The sequence below is a fragment of the Cyprinus carpio genome, chromosome B3, assembly GCF_018340385.1.
Source record: "Cyprinus carpio isolate SPL01 chromosome B3, ASM1834038v1, whole genome shotgun sequence".
NCBI lineage: Eukaryota > Metazoa > Chordata > Actinopteri > Cypriniformes > Cyprinidae > Cyprinus > Cyprinus carpio.
Genome location: NC_056599.1, coordinates 27,372,990 through 27,393,141, shown reverse-complemented (window position 1 = coordinate 27,393,141; position 20,152 = coordinate 27,372,990). Strand labels below are relative to the sequence as shown.

At 37.1% G+C, this 20,152-nt stretch overlaps 1 protein-coding gene across 3 annotated transcripts; it reads left to right on the top strand.

The window, feature by feature from the left end:
• The first annotated feature begins 6,901 nt into the window (after nucleotides 1-6,901).
• Nucleotides 6,902-18,826, top strand: LOC109062022 (cell division cycle protein 27 homolog). Of its 3 annotated transcripts, XM_042720586.1 has the most exons (20): nucleotides 6,903-7,080; nucleotides 8,262-8,337; nucleotides 9,353-9,500; nucleotides 11,382-11,507; nucleotides 13,545-13,642; nucleotides 13,769-13,941; nucleotides 14,100-14,311; nucleotides 14,461-14,572; nucleotides 15,215-15,330; nucleotides 15,410-15,509; nucleotides 15,614-15,683; nucleotides 15,753-15,815; nucleotides 16,192-16,364; nucleotides 16,480-16,632; nucleotides 16,726-16,934; nucleotides 17,103-17,220; nucleotides 17,448-17,576; nucleotides 17,907-17,981; nucleotides 18,070-18,235; nucleotides 18,307-18,826. In XM_042720586.1, exons 1-20 carry the CDS (start codon nucleotides 7,054-7,056, stop codon nucleotides 18,393-18,395), a joined length of 2,433 nt encoding a protein of 810 aa, XP_042576520.1. In that variant the 5' UTR covers nucleotides 6,903-7,053; the 3' UTR covers nucleotides 18,396-18,826. The 3 variants fall into 3 exon arrangements, with proteins under 3 accessions (XP_018934665.1, XP_042576520.1, XP_018934658.1); XM_019079120.2 differs by having other exon boundaries at nucleotides 6,902-7,080; nucleotides 15,614-15,815; nucleotides 18,310-18,826; XM_019079113.2 differs by having other exon boundaries at nucleotides 15,614-15,815.
• The last annotated feature ends 1,326 nt before the right edge of the window (nucleotides 18,827-20,152 follow it).

Here is a 20,152-nt window from a genome sequence, read left to right as displayed (position 1 = left end):
AGTGGGACCAAATTTAGGTCATTACATCAAAAAAGGAAAATATCATCTGCAACATCTAATAATAATAATAAAAAAGCTTCTCATGGGGACTGCAAGTCGATGGTAATGCAACATCAAACATCTTTGAACAATAACAATGTTTTCATATGATTCTCTCAGCCCATATGCAGGCAGACAGAATCTGCAGACTTTTTTTTCACATTTTGTTCAGTAATTGAGGAGCTGGGCAGAATGGATTTAAACATGGTAAAATATGTCAAACTGAGCTGAAAGTAGTACATTCTTGCTGGCAGGTACAAATTAGCCAAAGTATGTAATAAATTCACCAGAAAGGTCTGAGTTATAGATATTATAAACATGAACCTACAATAAAATTGCAGTTTATTCCCAGTGAGTCATGAAAGACTGTCTGCAAGCATTTGGTGTGAATCAGTGTTGTTTTTGTAAAACTGACTTGTTGTTTAGGCATCTTATATACCATCATTGGACCACTGTTAACCACCATATCATTGCAAATTCGTTTAAGAAAATGTAATTAGTTCTAAGAGAAAGCAGATTCAAATCAAAAAGTGTCCCGATGAACTTCTCCCAAACCTTAATGAAAATCAGTGAGCCATTCTTCCTCTCTCCTAAAAGTCCATGTGCCCTCAAGGCATAGCTATTCTTAAAAAAAAAAAAAAAAAAAAAAACTATGTTCAATACATAAAGCTGTAATCACTAACATGTGCCATTACCCTTAGAAGCCAAGTTTCAGAATCAATGGCTTATCAGACTGAGCCGAACGTGGTTCTGCAGTGCCACCAAGTGAAATGTAGAGTAACATGTTAATGGATCTCATTACCAGGTACCAGACATCATGAAAAACAAAGTCTGGATTTTCCAGGAACATGGCTTGAAATAACCTCCAATGTCATTAAAGATTCATATTAATGAATAGAATATATTAGGCTAAAAATATTCAAGAAGGGGTCAGCTAAAAATTCTATTTTTTAAAGGAATGCATGCAGACATTGTAACCTTTAAAACTAGCTACTTTTTATGCTAGGTTACTGTTAGATAATATTCTTTCATTCAAAATGCAATAAACTGCAATACGCTTTGAAGGCCAACTTCATTCTAAATCCGACATGGTGCAGAATTGCATTGGTTTTGGCTCATGTTCACAGTGTGAATAACCAGACCTGATCTAAAAGTGTTGCGCTATCTAAATGTTGTAAATGCAGCACCCAGCTGAACATACCACAGCTAAATTACTTATCGACCCAGTGTCACATCATCCCAGCTGAGCATGTCACATCATCAGTCCTGGTGTGCCCCAGGATCGTATCCCAGTATCCTCAATCGCGTGCTGGAGTTCATCCCAACTCCAATCAATTAAGTGTGTCACTTTAACTGAGGAGAGTGAATTTAGAGTGCAGAATCTGAAATACTCATTCAACCTACAAGGAACTTTCATTAAGTTTTTATTAGACCCAAGAGGATGCATCCAGCCTTCAAAAAAGCCTGGAGTAGTGGAATGCATTTGCCTATATACAGTGGCCCCTTAAACACTTCAGTGTCATTGCATTATATCAATGAATATCAATGCATTATTTAACTAAAAAAAAAGGCAGCAGCTATTTGCACTGTGTGTACATAGCGATAGATGCTTTTTACACTAAGTTCAAATAGAAATGGATTCTATTTACACTAAGTGAAAATAGCAGCATTTTCTTAACGATAGATTCTATTTACACAAAATAGCAAGATTTTCTGCTATTTATACTACTTATTGCAAATTGTGGCAATTGTCAGCATCTTAGTATTGTAGAACATACAAAAACAGTATTCAATAATAATGTGTAAATTATTATTTTAATTCAAATTATTAAATGAATGCCAATGCCACCTTGTTGGGGCAATAAGGCTCTCCCTACACCTACCCAACCCTACCTGATACTTTTTCATCTTTTGATTATTTACTTCATTTTTATTGAAAATAAATTTCCGATGTGATATGAGATTTGAAAAGGGAGAGAAAAAGTTCGGCAAATGTGGATTTGAACCCAGGTCGATTGCGTCAAAAATAACTACAATACACACTTAACCACCTACACCACTGGCACTGTTATTAGACAATCGTCTTTTGTAGTGTTGACTAGCCCAATCACACGTTGGTGGGTGGAGTTAGTGTAAATACCTTCTGCCAACAAGGTGGGATAGTGTAAATATACACTCCGATAAAGAAAAGCCTTACTTAAAAAATAAATAAATAAAATTGCTTAAAATTTATCACCTCAGGCGATAAGATGTAGAGAAGTTGGTTTCCTTATTAGAACAGATTTGGAAAATGTAGCATTACATGACTTGCTCACCAGTCATCTGCAGTGGGTGCCATCAGAATAAGAGTTCAAGCAGATTGAGAGTCGGCAACAGCTTGAAGTTAAATTTTTTAATGATGGATTTGTTTATTACAAACATAGATACACAGATGGACTGGAGTCATGTGCATTACATGTGGATTATTGTAAAGTTTTAATCGGATGTTTAGACTCTCATTCTGACGGCACACATTCACTGCAAAAGATCCATTGCTGAGCAAACCTTAAATTTCTCCAAATCTGTTCTTATGAAGAAACCAACTGATCTAAACCTTGGATGGCCTTAAGGTGAGTAAATGTTCAGCAAGTAGTTATTTTTGTGTTAACTCCTTTAAACTATATACCACACTTTTTGTGTGCGCTGTATTCTCATATATCGCTAAATGCAAAATCTGAATGTAAATATATTTTGTGTCATATCATCATACTTAAATAAAACATACAAAATTTGTCTGTAATATCTGTATAGATCAATGTTTTCTGCATATAAAAGTGATATTGTATAGAATTAGCTTCATGATCCATCAGAAAAGAGATACAGACAAGGAGATGCATTATGAATAGCACTAGTGCCATCTAATGGAGCAGATCTGCATCCACTGTAAAGGCAAGTTCACACTGTCAAACCGTCACACCTGACAAACAGCAGGAAAAGCATTGCATATTTGTCTGCTTGATTGTATGTTCTGAAGCATATTATTGAGTTGGTTATATAAATATATATGAAAATATTTTGTTGAAAGTTTTGTAAATTCTTTAACCAATGAACATGCCTGAGTCTTTGCAAATTCAACATTATTTTCCTCATTAATTCACCAATCATTCATACCAAGCCATAGTTAATTGTCAGCATAGTATGAGAAAATCAATACTGTACAGTCATTGTTTAACCTAGAGGGGTCAGACAAGTTATATTACTTCCTGGAAAGTCCCAAACTGTAAATCATTCATTGTATTTACAGTATATGTATTGTATGCACATAAATAACAAAGCAACTAACAATAGACTAGCTCTCTCTCTCTCTCTCTCTCTCTCTCTCTCTCACACACACACACACACACACACACAAGCAAATAAAAATAGACTAGCTCTCTTTTTTTTTTTTTTTTTTTTTTATATATATATATATATATGGATATATATATATGTGTGTGTGTGTGTGTGTGTATATATATATATGGATATATATATATATATATATATATATATAAATATATATATATATATATATATATATATATATCTGTGTATATATAACAAATGTTGCAATGCCATGCCATGTTACTGCTACTAATACATTGGCAAGACACTGATGTACAAGCATAGTTAAAAAGACATGCATTTGGACTGAATGCAAATACTGTAGTTTATTTATTTGATTGGATGGATTGAGTGGTTGGTTATTTGTTTTATTTTTTGTCTTTTGTTTGGTAAATATTCTGGCCAATATATCATAATCACTAAATGTCCCCTTGGGGAAAAAGACATCTGAAAAGACATCTCTTTCATGGACACGTGAATATTTATGTTTCTGTTTGAGGGCGGTCTACTTGTTTTCATTATCTTTCTGTTCTTCAGGCTGAAATTCAAAGTGAGAAATGTGTCACAGTGTGGTGATCTGATCAAGTATCTTCAGACCAGCTTCAGACCAAGCCACATAAAAAAGTAGCCAAATGTAGTTTTGATTTTTGTAATTGTTACTGAATTACACTAACAACATTTTTATGTTCAAATTGGTGTTTGAAGTCATCAGATTGGCTTACCATTTCAGTCCCTTCCTTCTTAGACAAACCCCACCTTTCATCTATTTCCAGTCAAGTCCATCCTCTATTTTTATTTATTTATTTATTTTTAAAGAAAGACAGAAATCTCAGAAACTGTTTGTCATATATCCTATAATAAATCGTGCTTCTTTAGCTCAAAACCACACACCCTACTGGGTTTCCAAAGTTGGGGGACATTCTTGCATTCCAAGTTTTATGGGGACATTCTATAGACATAGTGGTTTTTATAACTGTATTTTCTAACTATTAACCCATGCACCTAAACCTACCCATCACACAAATTATTTTTTGATTTTTAGTTTTTCTATTGGGTTTATGTATGATTTATAATTTGGACATTGGATATTGCCATCTTTGTAGGAACATTTTGTCCCCATAAACCAAACACATGCATATACAATTTTTGGACTGAAAGTGAGACTGAAGATGATGATGCCTTACAAAACACTTATAACTCTCCCCATTGGAACATTTTGTCCCCATAAACCAAGGTATAGTATAGTTAGCATTTATAGTAGTATTTTGTGTTTATATTTTATTGTTGGTTTATATTTTTTTGTTATTTTTTGTTTATAGTATAGTATAGCATTCTATATTAAGTACTTGAGTAAAAGTACAGATACGTATGATAAAATAATACTCCTTTTTTCATTTTACTTGAGCTTCAAAAGTACTCGATTTTTTATGCTTAAGTAAAAAAGTACTGATAGATAGATTTATTTTGCAATTTTATATAGGTGGCTACTTAATTTTATATTGCACATTTTTTTTTTAATCCTACTGCTCAAAATACCTGGAATTTTCTCAAAATAACACTACATGGAGTCAAGATATATTTTTTTGATATGGACTACGCTGACAATTGATGTAGTAATGTTCACTGTGAAGTACACTGTGATGTTACCTGAGAGAAAACAGATTGACCCTGGCTTAACAATTTTTTGAAATTTTAGACATCATCCGAAAGCTGATTAAATAAGCTTTCCATTGATGTTTTGTTTGTTACAAACCCCACCTTTCATCTATAGGAAAATCTGGAATCAGCAAAAAATCAAAACACTGAGAAAATCCTTTAAATCTTGTCTCTGAATTTTTGCATATTACTAATCAAAAAATTAGTTTTTATATTTTACAGTAAATTTACTAAATATCTTCATGGAAACAGATCTTTACTTAATCTCTAATGATTTTTGCCATAAAAGAAACTGTTTTTCATATGTATGGCCTGCTACAAATATACCCCAGCGACTTCGTGCTTTTTGCTCCAGGGTCACATTTGATCATAAGATTTTCACAGTAAGAAAAAAAGTGTTTTAAAATTTTGTTGTTTTGCAGAACATCACAGTTATATATGACATGAGAATATGGCCTGGAGTTAGGAAGAACATTTTCTCAAACCTTGTCTGTGGGGAAAAATCCTGGCCAAATATCCCAGAGGGCACACTTCCCACTTTGATAATTACTGTAGTTTGTTCTGAACATACAGCCTTTCTTTTTCCCCCAGATATAATATATCTAGGTGGTAAATAAAAATATTTCTAACTATTTTTAAAAATAACCCACTTAGCACCACCTTGTTAAGACAGTTAGCATCAGCTACCAATATTTACTTATTTCACATGAATAAACATTCATATCTGTCTACTTGGGTTTATTCACTATCAATAAAACGTTTATATGATCTGTATAAAAACAGACGTCACATAGGGATAAATGCGTAAATTTTCCTCTTGGGAATTTGAACGTGCAGTTATTTTATTTAAATTTAATGTTTTGTTTTTTGACCTAAGAGGCACAGATGCTGGTGTTTTTGCATTCAAGCATTTCAGTGGGCTTAAATAGATCACCCTTTACAGAAGGTTTAGTTCACAAACAACTGACAATTTTGACCTAAATATGATTTTCAGTTACAATAAAACCAAAAACGACATAGTAACTTACTTTTAGCAGCATCAGTTGCGACTGACAAGATCTCCCGGTGTGAAGAGTTTACTAGATGCTCGCACTCCTAAACAAAAATCACTGTAGACTCGAGAACAGCTGCAATCAGATCATTTCGTGAATGAATCGTTTGGTGCGATTTGGGAACCGATTTTTCTAATTGAAAAGAATCAGTTCGTTCTGTATCATACACCGCTTCTGGGTCTAGAGCACGTGATATATATAAGGGAGTAAATGTTTTATGAAATGTTGTGAAATAAAAAGTACGATCTTATGCTTTGGAATGTAGTGAAGTAAAAGTAAAAGTTACTTAAAATAAAACTTCCAGTAAAGACAGATACTGAAAAATGTCTTGATAACGAAGTAAAGCTACTCCGTTACTGTCCACCACTGTGAATATCTGATATAGTTTAGCTTGATTTCAATTTTTGGGGTGCAATAATACCTTTTTACTGGTTCTTGTATTGTCACCAGCTTATTTGGTCCCCATAAATTCTATATATGATTATGTTTTACAAACAAATAAAGAAATTGCCTATTTAAATCGTAAAAACAGGGTTGCATTGAGGTTTAATATTATAATTTGTTATAGCTTAGACAGTCACCAAGGCTGTCTTTAGTTAAAACCTGTAGTATTATTCGGAATAAAAGTCAAAATTTTCTAAACTTCACAACATTCTATACGTAGTGGGAATTTTATGTCAGTTTACCTCCAATTCACCTTGTGATTCCGAAAATTGACTTTTCCTAATCGGCAATTTCCGTCAGCCTTCGGCCCTTATCGTAAAGTATGTATTTGAATCGGTCGTGTTCGGGCATTTCCGGATTCACCGATAACGGTTGGAATGTTCAAATCTTCGATGCTAGTTTTGCTACTTCTGGCCTGGAGTGGATACTGAGCTAAGAAAGCAACTGAAGAAGGAGCAAAGAAACCACAAAAGGAGGTGAAGAGGGGCCTGGCTACGCAATGACGGTGTTGCAGGAACCTGTCCAGGTATTTGAGCTAAATGTTAAAGCGCTCTGTTGCAGACCCAGTTGCGGGAGAAGACTTTTATCTAGCGCGAGAGACCGGATGATTGAGCACTGCTACACCGCGGCTTCAGTTAGCAGCTATTGCTAACGGCCTCTGCCCTTAACCTCACACAAAACCTGATTTTAAACATACCACGCATTGCTTTAATTTTAATTTACAATAGCTGTTGTAATAAACTCGGTGCTTGTAAACTCGGTGCACTTTGTTTTTTAGTAGTTTTCAAGGAAGCTAATGTGTTGTCTTGCAGGTTAGCAGCTATCTGATTTATTGGGATTTATGTTGGGATAGTGATGTTTTACTTTGACGCTTGGGTTAAAAAAATCAGCGGGGATGAGCATAATTATAAATCGTGAAATTGAATGTTTATAGAGATGGCTGGTATTCACAAACCCGCAATATATGAAGAGTAAGTTAACACAAATTAGTGCATTTGAAGAGATTTGGTGCATTAGCAATTTCTGGAGCTGGTTAGTTGTCTGAAATAGAAGCTCGTCGTTGATAAAATCATAACATATAATTTCCGTTTAAGGTTGGATTTTAAATTGATATGTTATGGTGTTTAATTGGCCAACAAACGTCAACGGTTGTGGGTTTTAGTAAGTCTTTGTCGAATAATAGCTAGCCAACGGTTCATCGAGCACAGCTGCTGAACCTGTGTGTGTCTGTCAGGCAAAAACATCAGACATGAGTTCAAATGTATGTACAATGTGTATACATTGGCTGTGTCTCAAAGCAAGAACGAGCTGCCTAACCAGACAGTATTTTAGGGCGTCCAAGCGCGCCTATATGCATCTCATCTGTCAGTCAACATCATCTGGTTTCCCTCCTTATCTTCAGACTTTATATATACTGAATGAAATCGTTCACCATTTCTTAAAACCGTGATTAAGACGTGACTTAATGACAGCAGATCATTTCATATACATGATTTATGTAACACTCTCTGCAGTCAGTATTATGGTTTATATGGGAGCCCATTTCTTTTGTAATGGAGAGGTTCAGGAGTGTAAGACTGTCAAGTGCTGATAAAATCATTAACCCTAATTCATAAAGTGCTATGGTTTATCTTTGTTGTGACGCATGCTCCTTTTTGTCGACTGTAAAAGGGATGAAGGTAACTGCAGTTGTGTTTTGGTCCATAGGCTGCTGTCTGGCATGCTCTGAACCACTACGCCTACCGAGATGCAGTATTCCTGGCAGAGAGACTCTATGCTGAGGGTAATTGCACAAATCGTCCTCCATACAGGCAGACAACATCCTCCATTTCCTCTCATCTTTCAGAGCTGGCATTTCAGGCATCGCATTAAAACAAGTTTCTGTGGCTCAAAATGGAAGCTGACATTTTTATTGATTTTACCCATAAAGATAAATGGTTTAAAGTAACTTGCCCTTCATGCATTGTTGTTTTTAAATCCTGAATTTAATCTTATACAGGTCTTAAAAAGTCTTAATTCAACCTTCCACAAATTTAAGCCTTAAAATGTTGGAGAAGAAATTCTTAAAGTCATAAGGTCATGGCATTAAATGTTGCATGCACTGCAAAACATGAATATCTTCACTGGTATTTGTATTTTGTTTTCCAATGCAAATATCTAAACATCCCTAAATCAAGATACAATTTCTTGAAGTGCAAATTGAACATATGACATCTTGTTTTCTGAGAAACTGAACAAAATTTAGAGAGTTATAATGCTTTAAACAAATGTCTGTTAATGGGGTATGAAAACTTGTTTTGCATTTAAATGACGTCGATTTTTCTGGGCCGATATTTGTTGGTCTTTTAACCATAAACTCACTTTATTTTGATAAAAGACAAGACTAACTGATTTTGTAATTTTTCTTCTCAAGTAAATGTATCTTGATTTAAGTTTTTTTTTTTTTTTTTTTTTTTTTTGATTTGAACTGGAAAACAAAACTATAATACTGAAGAAGTACATCACTTTTTTGCAGTGTGATCAGAAGGAACAGTAAAAAAAAATATTTTCATATTCTAATGGTTGGGAGCAGAGGTGTTCTGGCCATAAGATTTTTTTTTTTTTTTTTTCTGAGATTTGTTGAAAGTTGTATTTTTCAATTTTGAGACATTCTAATAATACAAGAAAAGACATGTACAAGTCATTTATAATTAGAGTGCATATTGAAGTATTGAGGTCCATTCCATTTATTCCTTACATTTTCTTAGCTTGGCCTTAAATTTAGCTCCCTCTGAATTTCTTTTCTTCTCGCCTATCAGTCCATTCAGAAGAAGCACTCTTCCTGCTGGCTACGTGCTACTACCGTTCAGGGAAGGCGTATAAGGCCTACCACCTCCTGAAAGGACACAGCTGCACCACGCCACAATGCAAATACCTCCTCGCCAAGTGCTGTGTGGAACTGAGCAAGTATGGATGACTAATTATTCCCCAACTAATCATAACTCATGACTCATCGTCATCATATCCCAGTGTCTATATCTATGTTTATCTCTACCAAAAGCTTAGCGTAAGGGTTGTTACTATACTAAACTTACAGTAGTTATATTCAAATTTCACAATACTCAATACCTCTCAATCTTCCAAACCTATGCTGTAGACTGTAGGCTCGTTTGAGATGCTCCTAGCCTCGCCTGAAATGTAGGCGAGAGTAGGCGGCTGCAGTGAGGGGAGGACTGGAATAAGTGCAGTCGAGATGGACAGTATGGACTTCTCGAAGTAGAACAGATACCAACGAGTTTAAAGGCGGATATCGCGTTATTCACACTCATGTTCTGTTGCTGATAAACATGATATCATTTCAGTTCTGTTCCTTTTATATGAAAATAAATACAATGATACAGTGACACAAAGTATTTGCTATTTAATTCCATTTAAAAGGTGTATTTATCATCCATTTCTACTTTAATATAAACATGTAGTTTAGAATTTTTTAGGAATAAGACAACAGTCACATATATCACACAGAGATCGCACTGCCATAGTGTTTGTGAATATTCACACAGAATTTAAACACGTAAAAACATGATACCAGATATAAAAATCTGATACTTTAGAATGCAACGCAACGGTTATTTGAGCCAGTGAGAATGAAGTTGTCATCAGCAAATTGTTTCCCATCGTGCTTTTGTTCAGTGCAGCTGGGGGAGAGCAAATGTGCTCGACTGCATGGTTGAGTCGCTGTTGCGAAAGATTTTTGGCATAAACTTGTCTTTACTCAGTGTTTCCCGAAGGATTTTGTGAGACTTGTTTATTAATTTGCATATTTATGATGTCATTGCGTCAAGTTTGCATTCAGACAAGTTTGGCACGTCAGATCTGTTCTACTTGATGAGCTGTCTCATACTGTACAAATGACTGCCCAATAAAGCTGTTCCCCTTTACATATTTTCTGTTGTCATACATAAAATAAGCATAAATAGTGACTAAACACGACCCATTAATATACTACATTCTAACCAGGAATCACTCTCACTAAACTCCTTAAATCCTGATTTATAATCGCGATATCATTGTACATCTACACTAAAAAGCAACTATTTGTGGTGGTTTGGGCTATATTACATTTTTGTCCCGTTAAGCGCACTGCCAGCATCTGAGTAACAAACTATGTGCATATTAACAGACAAACTATACTCCTATTTAAAAGTCCAAACAGTCAGTAAGTGACAGGTGCTTGGAAACACTGTTTTGTACTAATTTATTGATGAGTCGGCTGCGGTACAGCCAACTGAATACACTGCTTCTCTGCCACTCACTGCACAGAATAAACACAGAGAGAGCTGATACTGCGCCAGGAGAGTCAGACCTCGAGACCTACAATTGAATGATAGCTAAGGTTTATCCAAAAAAGTCACTAGGGTATATCAGTATGTACCTTTTATGGAAAAAAAGCTACTAAAGGGGTCTGAAAGTTGCTAAATATAGTGCTAAAGTCACGCTTGTGTGTGTGAGATGTGGGAGGGCAGGGGGCGGTGGATATTTGTGGCGTTCATTGTGGATATTGTCACAAATATACCGTCACACATAAATCAATGCATGGGAAACGATGCTTTACTTTAGTATTGAAGTAGAGTAACTTTTGAAATCCCTACCTGAGAGCAATGTAATGTAATACAAGAGGATATTAATCATAAGAATGAGTGTGATTTAAAACTATACATTTTATTAGCCATGAATACTATGGCAGGCAGGAGATTGACATCAGGTCTAAACACAGTGATTGTCATCTTATGAATTTGATTACAAAGTTTTTACAAGTTTTGATTGATTTGTGTTTTTCTCCACCAGGTTGGCAGAGGGAGAGCAGATCCTGACCGGAGGGGTCCTGAACAAACAGAAGAGCCAAGACGACATCATTACTGAGTTTGGAGACTCTGCCTGCTTCACTCTGGCTCTGCTGGGGCAAATCTACTGGTACGTTGAGCTTGTTTGCCTACTTGCTTTCACCTACAGAAATCAATGAGCCTTAGTGAAGATACGAAAATATCTGCTTTGCAGTTGTTCCTGGGAAAGAGCCGCTAGTGAGAGGCTGTGTTTAATTTGTTGGATGAAGCAGGCTGGTACCAAAGCTCTTTATCTGTAATGGATTTAGAGGCAGACAGGGCTCTTTTGACTGTTTTGTTTTGCACTTGTGTAGAGCAGCACTCAGTTACTGTTGATAGATTGCTTTTAGAGTTCTGAATATTCTCATTTGACAGATTCCGCTCTTCCTGTACTTAATGAGATGTTTTGTTAAATAGCGTCACAGCCTTTACACTTTTTGTTAATGTGCTAATAATAGGGGTGTAACGGTACACGTATTCGTACTGAACCGTTTCGGTACGGGTCTTTCGGTTCGGTACGTATGTGTACCGAACTAATACAGTTTTTTTGTTTTCTCTGGAAATTCAAATAATAAATGGCGTTTTGACAGTCTTTGATGTGGCATGACAGATCGCTGTATAAACGCCTTTGGAGAGCCGCTTCTGGGACGGTTCAGAAATGTGCTGGTATAATCCCAACACAAGCACTGACTAGAGGGGCCGCGATCAGCTCCGGTTCCCGTGTCTGAGCCGTGACGCCCCGCTGATTTGTGCAGAGCGGAGCGCGAGTGAACGCGATCATAATGCTGCGTTCACACCAAACGCGAAGAGAGTAACTATTTTCCCCCTAATATACAGCTACTTTTCGCTAACAAGATAATGTGTTTAGTCAGAGGACGTGTGCAGGAAAAAGTGGAAAAGCCTCGAATGCTCGATCAGCATCAGCCATCATTCAGACAACCGCCTAGCACAAGAAGCGGATGATTTCGCCTCGGACGCGCGTCAATTTCGCTTCAAACTCTTGCTTTCTACGTGTATCTATTTTGCTCTAGATGCGCGAATGCATTCAAAATGTTCAAGCGGCAAACTAGACGCGGTAGACGCGAATTTGACGCTCTATTCGCGTTTGGTGTGAACGCAGCATTAAAGGGATACTCCACCCCAAATTTAAAATTTAGTCATTAATCCCCATTTCGTTCCAAACCTGTAAAAGCTCTGTTCGTCTTCAGAACACAATTTAAGATATTTTGGATGAAAAGCTGGAAGCTTGTGACCCATAGACTGCCAAATAACAGTGTCAAGGTCAATAAAAGGTATGAAAGTCATCGTCAGAATACTCCATCTGCCATCAGACGTGCAATCTGGGTTATATGAAGCGACGGGAACACTTTTTGTAAGCAAAGAAAACAAAAATAACGATTTATTCAATTTCTTTGTCAACAGTCTCCTCTGTGTCTCTCCATATTACCGTATGCTGTGTGTGCTCTTCTGTGTCATCCGCGCCACAAGGATGCACTGTTTCTATGTGTATTTAGCTTTGATTTGAAATAAAACAGTGAATCCTTGTTGGTTTATGTTTGGGTTGTGTTTTTATTTGTTTTGAAATTCTTATAATGTAAAAAGTGCTCCCTATAGTTTTAAGCATAAGCTGAGGTAGATTTGCATCACTAAGAAAATTGAAACTAAAACAACTTGTATTTCAAGAAAGAGAAGAACCGTGACGTTAAAACCGACGTACATACCGAACTGTCATATTTGTGTACCGTTACACCCCTAGCTAATAACCAAAAGAAAAAACACTTCTGGGGATGTGGACTTTACTACACAACTAGGATTAAATTGGTAATGTTTGTATTTTGACTGCAGTATACCTCCATAGACATAAATACGTTTGTTGTTTTGTTGTTCTCACTGTTTCTTTGGGCTTCTTCATGACTCTCTCAGACATAGAGAATCTGTGTTTCTTGACAACTGTAAATGTGGCATTTTCCTTCAGCCAGTGATCCACTGTTATTTACATTAAATCCAGTAAAATCTGCTGTTTTCCTTGTCTAAGATTGTTCTTGGATTTTCAAGTTGTGGAAAACCCGAAATGGCATTTTATGAAACTAAAATTTTGATGATCATGCTCCTTTTGTTATCCCTGCAGCAAAACAGATCGGATAGCAAAAGGAGCTGAATGTTACCAAAAAAGCATGAGCGAGAACCCTTTCTTATGGTCTCCATTTGAGTCTCTATGTCAAATTGGTGAGTTCCTTTCTCGTTATTAATTAGGGTCATCATAAGAACCTCATCCAAGCTGTGCAGTTACAAGACTCCCTGAGGAGAGGATGCCTGATAATGTGATTTTGAACTCTGCTCTCTGTGCTACAGGAGAGCGACCAGATCCAGAGCAGATCTTTAGATTGACCTCCTTGCAGAATTTCAGTGGAGGCAGCGGAGGAGTATTACCCCCTCCTCCCATCAGCCCTGCACACACACCTAGTAACAACATGGGACACCGACAAGTCGACACCGTCCTAATGGAGACCCCACAGGACACTTTGGTATGTCTTTCCTGTGGTTTTTCATGCATTTTGTTGTGATTTATAAGAAGATATGTATGTGCGTGAAGTGTATGAGGTATTGTTTGGGGACATATTAAACTGAATTTGGATTGTCTTCTACATCATATCTTGGCATTGTCTTTCTTCTCTCTGTAAAGGAGCTAAACCGGCTCAATCTAGAATCTTCTAACTCAAAGTACTCCCTGAATACGGACTCCTCTGTGTCCTACATCGACTCCTCCGTCATCTCGCCAGACTCTGTGCCACTGGGCACTGGTGGCTCACTATTATCCAAACAAGTGCAAAACAAACCCAAGAGTGGCCGATGTCTGCTGGGGGGCCCAGCCACACTCAGCCCACTCACACCGAGGTAATGGCCATAGATCACTAAGGCCGCCGCACCTCACACTTAACCGTGCATGAAGCTTTCTTAATGTAATCCCAAGTACTTTTTTATTGATTCAAATTATGGATGTGATGATTTGGCTCTTATGTATCTGTCTGTTTAAAATGGTGTAGTTTTGGAATTTTGCCTCTGGAGCCGAGCCCGGGAGACCCAGCATACCTGCAAAATTACAGTCACAGTGGAAGTGGGATGGAACCTCCTCCTCCGCCTGGCCCTCCGAAGAAGGTAAGCCTTCTTTATTTCTAGCATCTTGCAAACAAAGTACTTCCATGGGATTTGAATGTTTCAGGGGCTGTGATCTGCGCTTTTGTATAATTGAGTTTTTTCCTTTAAATCTTGTAACATTAGTCAAGGTTTATTTCACTAGAAAAAAAGAGTAATGTAGTTTAGTTTTCACACCCTTTTTGTACACCTGTTTGTATTACTTTAACGTTAAGTCTTTGTTTGACTAACCCTTGGTTACTGAGATCATTTTAGCAGACTGGGACAGGTTTTTGATGATTTTGTAGCTTTTTTTTTTTTTCAATTGTCTGGGTTAGTCTTTGTTCATTTAATCCAGTGTTTAAATTGTCTGGGTTAGTTAGCCTTCACATTTAATTCCACATGTTATGTTTCTTTGTGAAGTTTACTAGCAAGAAAATAGTGCTGCAATAATTTCACTCTAGTACATTGAACTCTTATTCAAAAAGAGTGTAAAAACCTCTCTGTTCCCTAGTTATAAAACAAATTATCCAAAATAAAATCTTCAAAATTGTATTTATGTAAGGTTTATTAAAAAATATTTTACCAGACAAAAATAGTCTTTATATAATCAAACTGTAAATGATAAATTGATGTCTTTTAAATCAAGAATTTTTGCCATTTCAGGCCGTCAGCAGAATCAGCCAAGTGGGGACGAAGTCAGTGTTTACACAGAGTGGAAACAGCAGAGAGGTCATTCCAAACCCTTTCAACCAAACTCAGACCACTGCCCCACAGACCAGGTACATGTCACATCACATTTCTACAGGCATCTCATGGCTGTGATAATGGCTTCTGATGACATCTCTTTCTGCTCTGTAGTACTACACCGCAAGTGCTGAGCCCAACCATTGCTGCTCCCCCAAATGTGCAGCCACGACGGAGCTCAAGACTCTTCACCAGTGCCAGCTCCACTGCCAAGGTACTGTCTTTCACACATACACGTTTATGCATACACTCCTCAAGAATCCTCTACCACTCTTTAGAGGAAGTGTTATCAACACTCTTTATGATGGAATTGAGCAGGAGAACAGCAAGAAGCTGAAAATGAAGTTCCCCACCAAGATTCCTAACCGAAAGACCAAAACGAAAACGGGTAAGGGAGGAATCACCCCATCTAACCTGAATGAGAGCATCGAGATCCTCAAGCTTGATTCTTCCATAGAAGGAAAAGGCAACATCAGCTCACCGCAGTTCCAGGCTTTTAATCTACAAAAGGCTGCTGCAGGTATTTGAGATATGCTGTCTTTTTAATATCTTTGTAAGATTTTTAACATCTAATCAAATGCACTCAAAATATATTTTTTTAATGAAATATTGCTGTATTTATATTTTAATTAACTAATCATAGTAATATAAATAATAAATTTTAATACGTGCACTCTTTTTTATTATTATTATTCATGTGCCCTCATAATCTTTAATCAAAATATCACTCTGTTAGAAAAGAGGAGAAAACACTCTCACAACTTTGGTTTCATGTTGACTTCAAAGAACTATAAACAAATGATAACATTTGTTAAAATGAAAGTGAATCCTATTATTAGGATGATTAAATATGATGCTCCACCTAAACTTGAATTTGTTTCCTCTGTTTCATTCAGATGGGCTGATGACGCTGATGCGGGATATTGGGAGAGGCTATCTTGCTCTCTGCTCATACAACTGCAGAGAAGCCATTAACATCTTGAGTCAGCTGCCTTCACACCACTACAACACAGGCTGGGTGCTGGGTCAGATCGGGCGAGCTCACTTTGAATTGGCTGAATACATGCAGGTGAGCCGGGGTTGTTAAAATTAGCAGGAATTTCCAATGGTAGAAAATGGAGACAAAAAATTATTCAAACAGTGAATTGCAGAAGAGTAATCAATTTTTGCATCCGTTTAACCAGGCGGAGAGGATTTTCTCAGAAGTCCGGCGTATTGAGAGCTATCGAGTGGAAGGTATGGAGATCTATTCCACAACGCTCTGGCATTTACAGAAGGATGTGGCACTTTCTGCCCTATCTAAAGATCTCACTGACATGGACAAAAACTCACCAGAGGTACGTCTCTCGGAGTAATATAGCAAATGAGCAGGGTTTGCAGATCTTGAATGCTTTTTCTTATAGTTTATTTCATCCTCTCTCTGTGTACAGCCCTGGTGTGTAGCTGGTAACTGTTTCAGCTTACAGCGGGAACATGACATAGCCATTAAGTTCTTCACAAGGGCCATCCAGGTGGACCCCAGCTTTGCATACGCATACACATTATTAGGGCATGAACTAGTTCTCACAGAGGAGCTGGAGAAAGCCCTGGGCTGCTTCCGCAATGCTATACGCCTCAATAAACGTCACTACAATGCCTGGTACGGTTCAGACTCTACTCTTTGGCTTTGGAAATGAAACACTACTTTAAATGAAACCAGAAATGTGAAAGAAATCAAACTGTTCATTTTATATTGTTATTGTTAGTTTAAATTATGAAAACCACTTGTCACTTTTACGGTAAAAGGCTCAGTGTTTCTGTCTTTTAGGTACGGCTTGGGAATGATTTACTACAAGCAGGAGAAATTTAACCTAGCCGAGATTCATTTCAAGAAGGCTTTGAGCATCAATCCTCAGAGCTCTGTGCTGCTTTGTCATATTGGAGTGGTGAGTATATCTAATGCAGAGAAAATAATGTTAATCTTAAGTAAAGCGGCCTGTACACTCATTTCTTTGGGAAATAATAGTGCAAGATTGTTGCTTGAGTTTGTTAATGCCAGACTAGCATACATGTACTTGTTCATTATACATAAATAGGTGACTGTTCACATTTTTGATGCTTGAATTGTTGCATTGCTGCATCTTCATATCCTCTCTCATGTGCTCCATTTCAGGTTCAACATGCTTTGAAGAAATCAGACCATGCACTGGAGACCCTCAACAGAGCCATTAGCATCGACCCCAAGAACCCGCTATGCAAATTCCATAGGGCCTCTATTCTCTTTGCTAATGAAAAGTACAAGGTACTCCCCAACTTGTATCATGACATTAAGCAGTCAAGATTCAGCATTCACTCGTGCTTTCATAAATTAAGGCATCAAAAGGTCTTAAATTGCAGCAGAAAATCTTAGTCATGGCATTAAATGTTGCTTGCACCTTTTGTTTTCCTAAAAAAAAAATATCTAATATACATTTACTTGATATTGAGATTTAAAAATGTTAACAAATTTAAGAATGTTTGGATATTTGAACTGGAAAACAAGGAATTTTCTTTACTTGGTCTAAAAAAAAAAAGTCTTAAATTTACCTTCAGGAACCATCTTTTTGAAAGTGAACCATTTTATTCTTTACAGGCGGCTTTGCAGGAGCTTGAAGAGCTGAAACAAATAGTGCCCAAAGAGTCCCTTGTTTACTTCTTAATAGGAAAGGTACTCCTACAACTCAGTTATATACTTCTGTGTATTTTTTTTTTTATCAAATATATCTTTTACTAAAAAATATTCATCATCTATATAGGTCTATAAGAAGCTTGGCCAGACTCATCTGGCGCTAATGAACTTCTCTTGGGCCATGGACTTGGACCCTAAAGGGGCCAATAATCAGATCAAAGAGGCCATAGATAAGAGATACCTTCCAGATGATGACGAACCTGTCACTCCTGATGACTATCCCTACTACTCAAGTAAGTCTACTACACAGTGAACCATTTAAGTGGCCCTGTGTGCCCTATGTAATGTTGTTTGTTGCTTTCAGCAGCGGAGGTGGAGGAGTCACAGGAGAGCAGTATGACGGACGCTGATGACACACAGCTCCACACCACGGAGAGCGATGAGGTTCTGTAGCCCCCGACACCACTCTGGACTTTGAAACAATGCCAATTTGGGGGCTACTTGAAGACTTCAGCTCTGAAAAAGGACGAAGAAGAAAAAAAGGAAAACAAACTGCTGCTAATAACAGTACCTCCTCATTTCTGTCGATTTATTTTCATCATTCGTTCTTGCCTTTTTCCACCCCCTCGTCATCATGCCTTAGAGGTCTCTCATCGGTCTGATCTTCTGGTCCTGTCTCATCACTCATCATCACTGGCAGGCATCCCTTATCGCAGACTCAAATTGCCCAGATTTGTTAATGACTCCACTGTCTTCTCAACAAATTCATTGTCAGTTGAAGACTCAAAAAAGAGCCACAGACATTCATGGATGTTCCTGTCTTAATGCTTAGGCCTTTTATGTTATTTTATCGGCATTTACTCTGAATAAAGACCTGTGTAAGAGTTGGTAGTCCTTTGATTCCTCTCCCCTCCCTTTTTCATCATGGAATGTATTTGCTGGGAGAAAAAAAGCACATCTGCCCACATCAAAAAAGCGTTTGGCATAAGAGATTCAACGTAAACTGCATATCTTCTATCAGATTACCATCTGTTTAGAAGAACAATGTTTTTGAATGCTAACTAGAAGATGTACCAGTTCTGGATGATACAGATCTTTTTCACCGGATTTTAAAACTTGTGTGTGTGACTGATGCTCAAGAAGCACTTATGTTTAAAAAAAAGATGTTGTCTTAATCAGGAAAAATCTGCCACTCTCACACTCATCTGTTCTGCTCTTATCTACCTTTAAAACATCCAAATCCATGTTTTTTTTGCCCAGCTACAACACATTGATTAGAGAGTTGTTGATTAAATGATAAGCGTATAGGTGGGGTGCTTTCCTTGACACACTTTCATCTGTGTTTAGGAAACCAGACCACAGTGTCCAAAATAACAACACTATTGTATGGCACAGTGACCAGCGGTCAGACTTCTTGAGACAATTTTCTGAAATGTTGGTGCTGTTGAGGACAATACTGATGAACATAGAAAATGTGCACAAAGCATCTTTAATGGATTTTATTTTACCAGAACATGTTTATTATTAAAAAATGTTTTTGATCTCTGCTAAATGCTTCTTATTGTATATTTTAAGGAATTAAAAGGCAATAGAATAAACACCTTTGACTGAAAGTCCTGATGTGGTCATTGCAGGAAAACACGAAGCCTAGTACGTTGATCCACACTTTGGTTTCTTCTTAAATACTATCTTTGAATCTTCGTAGGTTTGTAGAATTACCACGGTTTACACGAAAGAGCCATGGTTGCTAGTTATTGATATTAATGTGAAATATAACAGGTTAAACTGCAATCTTGCTTCAGTGGACAATTAAAGAAGTTTTCGGCACTTATAACGTGATTATGAATGTCTAATAATAACAACTTGTTTCCATAGATAAGCGTTGACATTTACAAAATCGTTTGCGAGACTGACAACAGCTAACAAAGATACTGTGATATTAAGCTTCATGTTAGGCCTGATTTAAGTTCAAACGTGACAGTGTGTTTAGTGCATATGTATTAAACAGACAATAACATCTAACAAATAAACTAAAAATCAACTCTTTAGCAAAGTTAACAGTTTTTTACTTTCACTCGTAAGCCCATCTCTTGCTAAAAACATATAAACCAGCCAATCAGCGGCCGCCTTTCCGCGCACTGACCAATCACAGGTTGAAATGAGGCGGTACTTCCGGCTCAAGTCTGGTTGATCTGTTCAGGTAAGTGAAC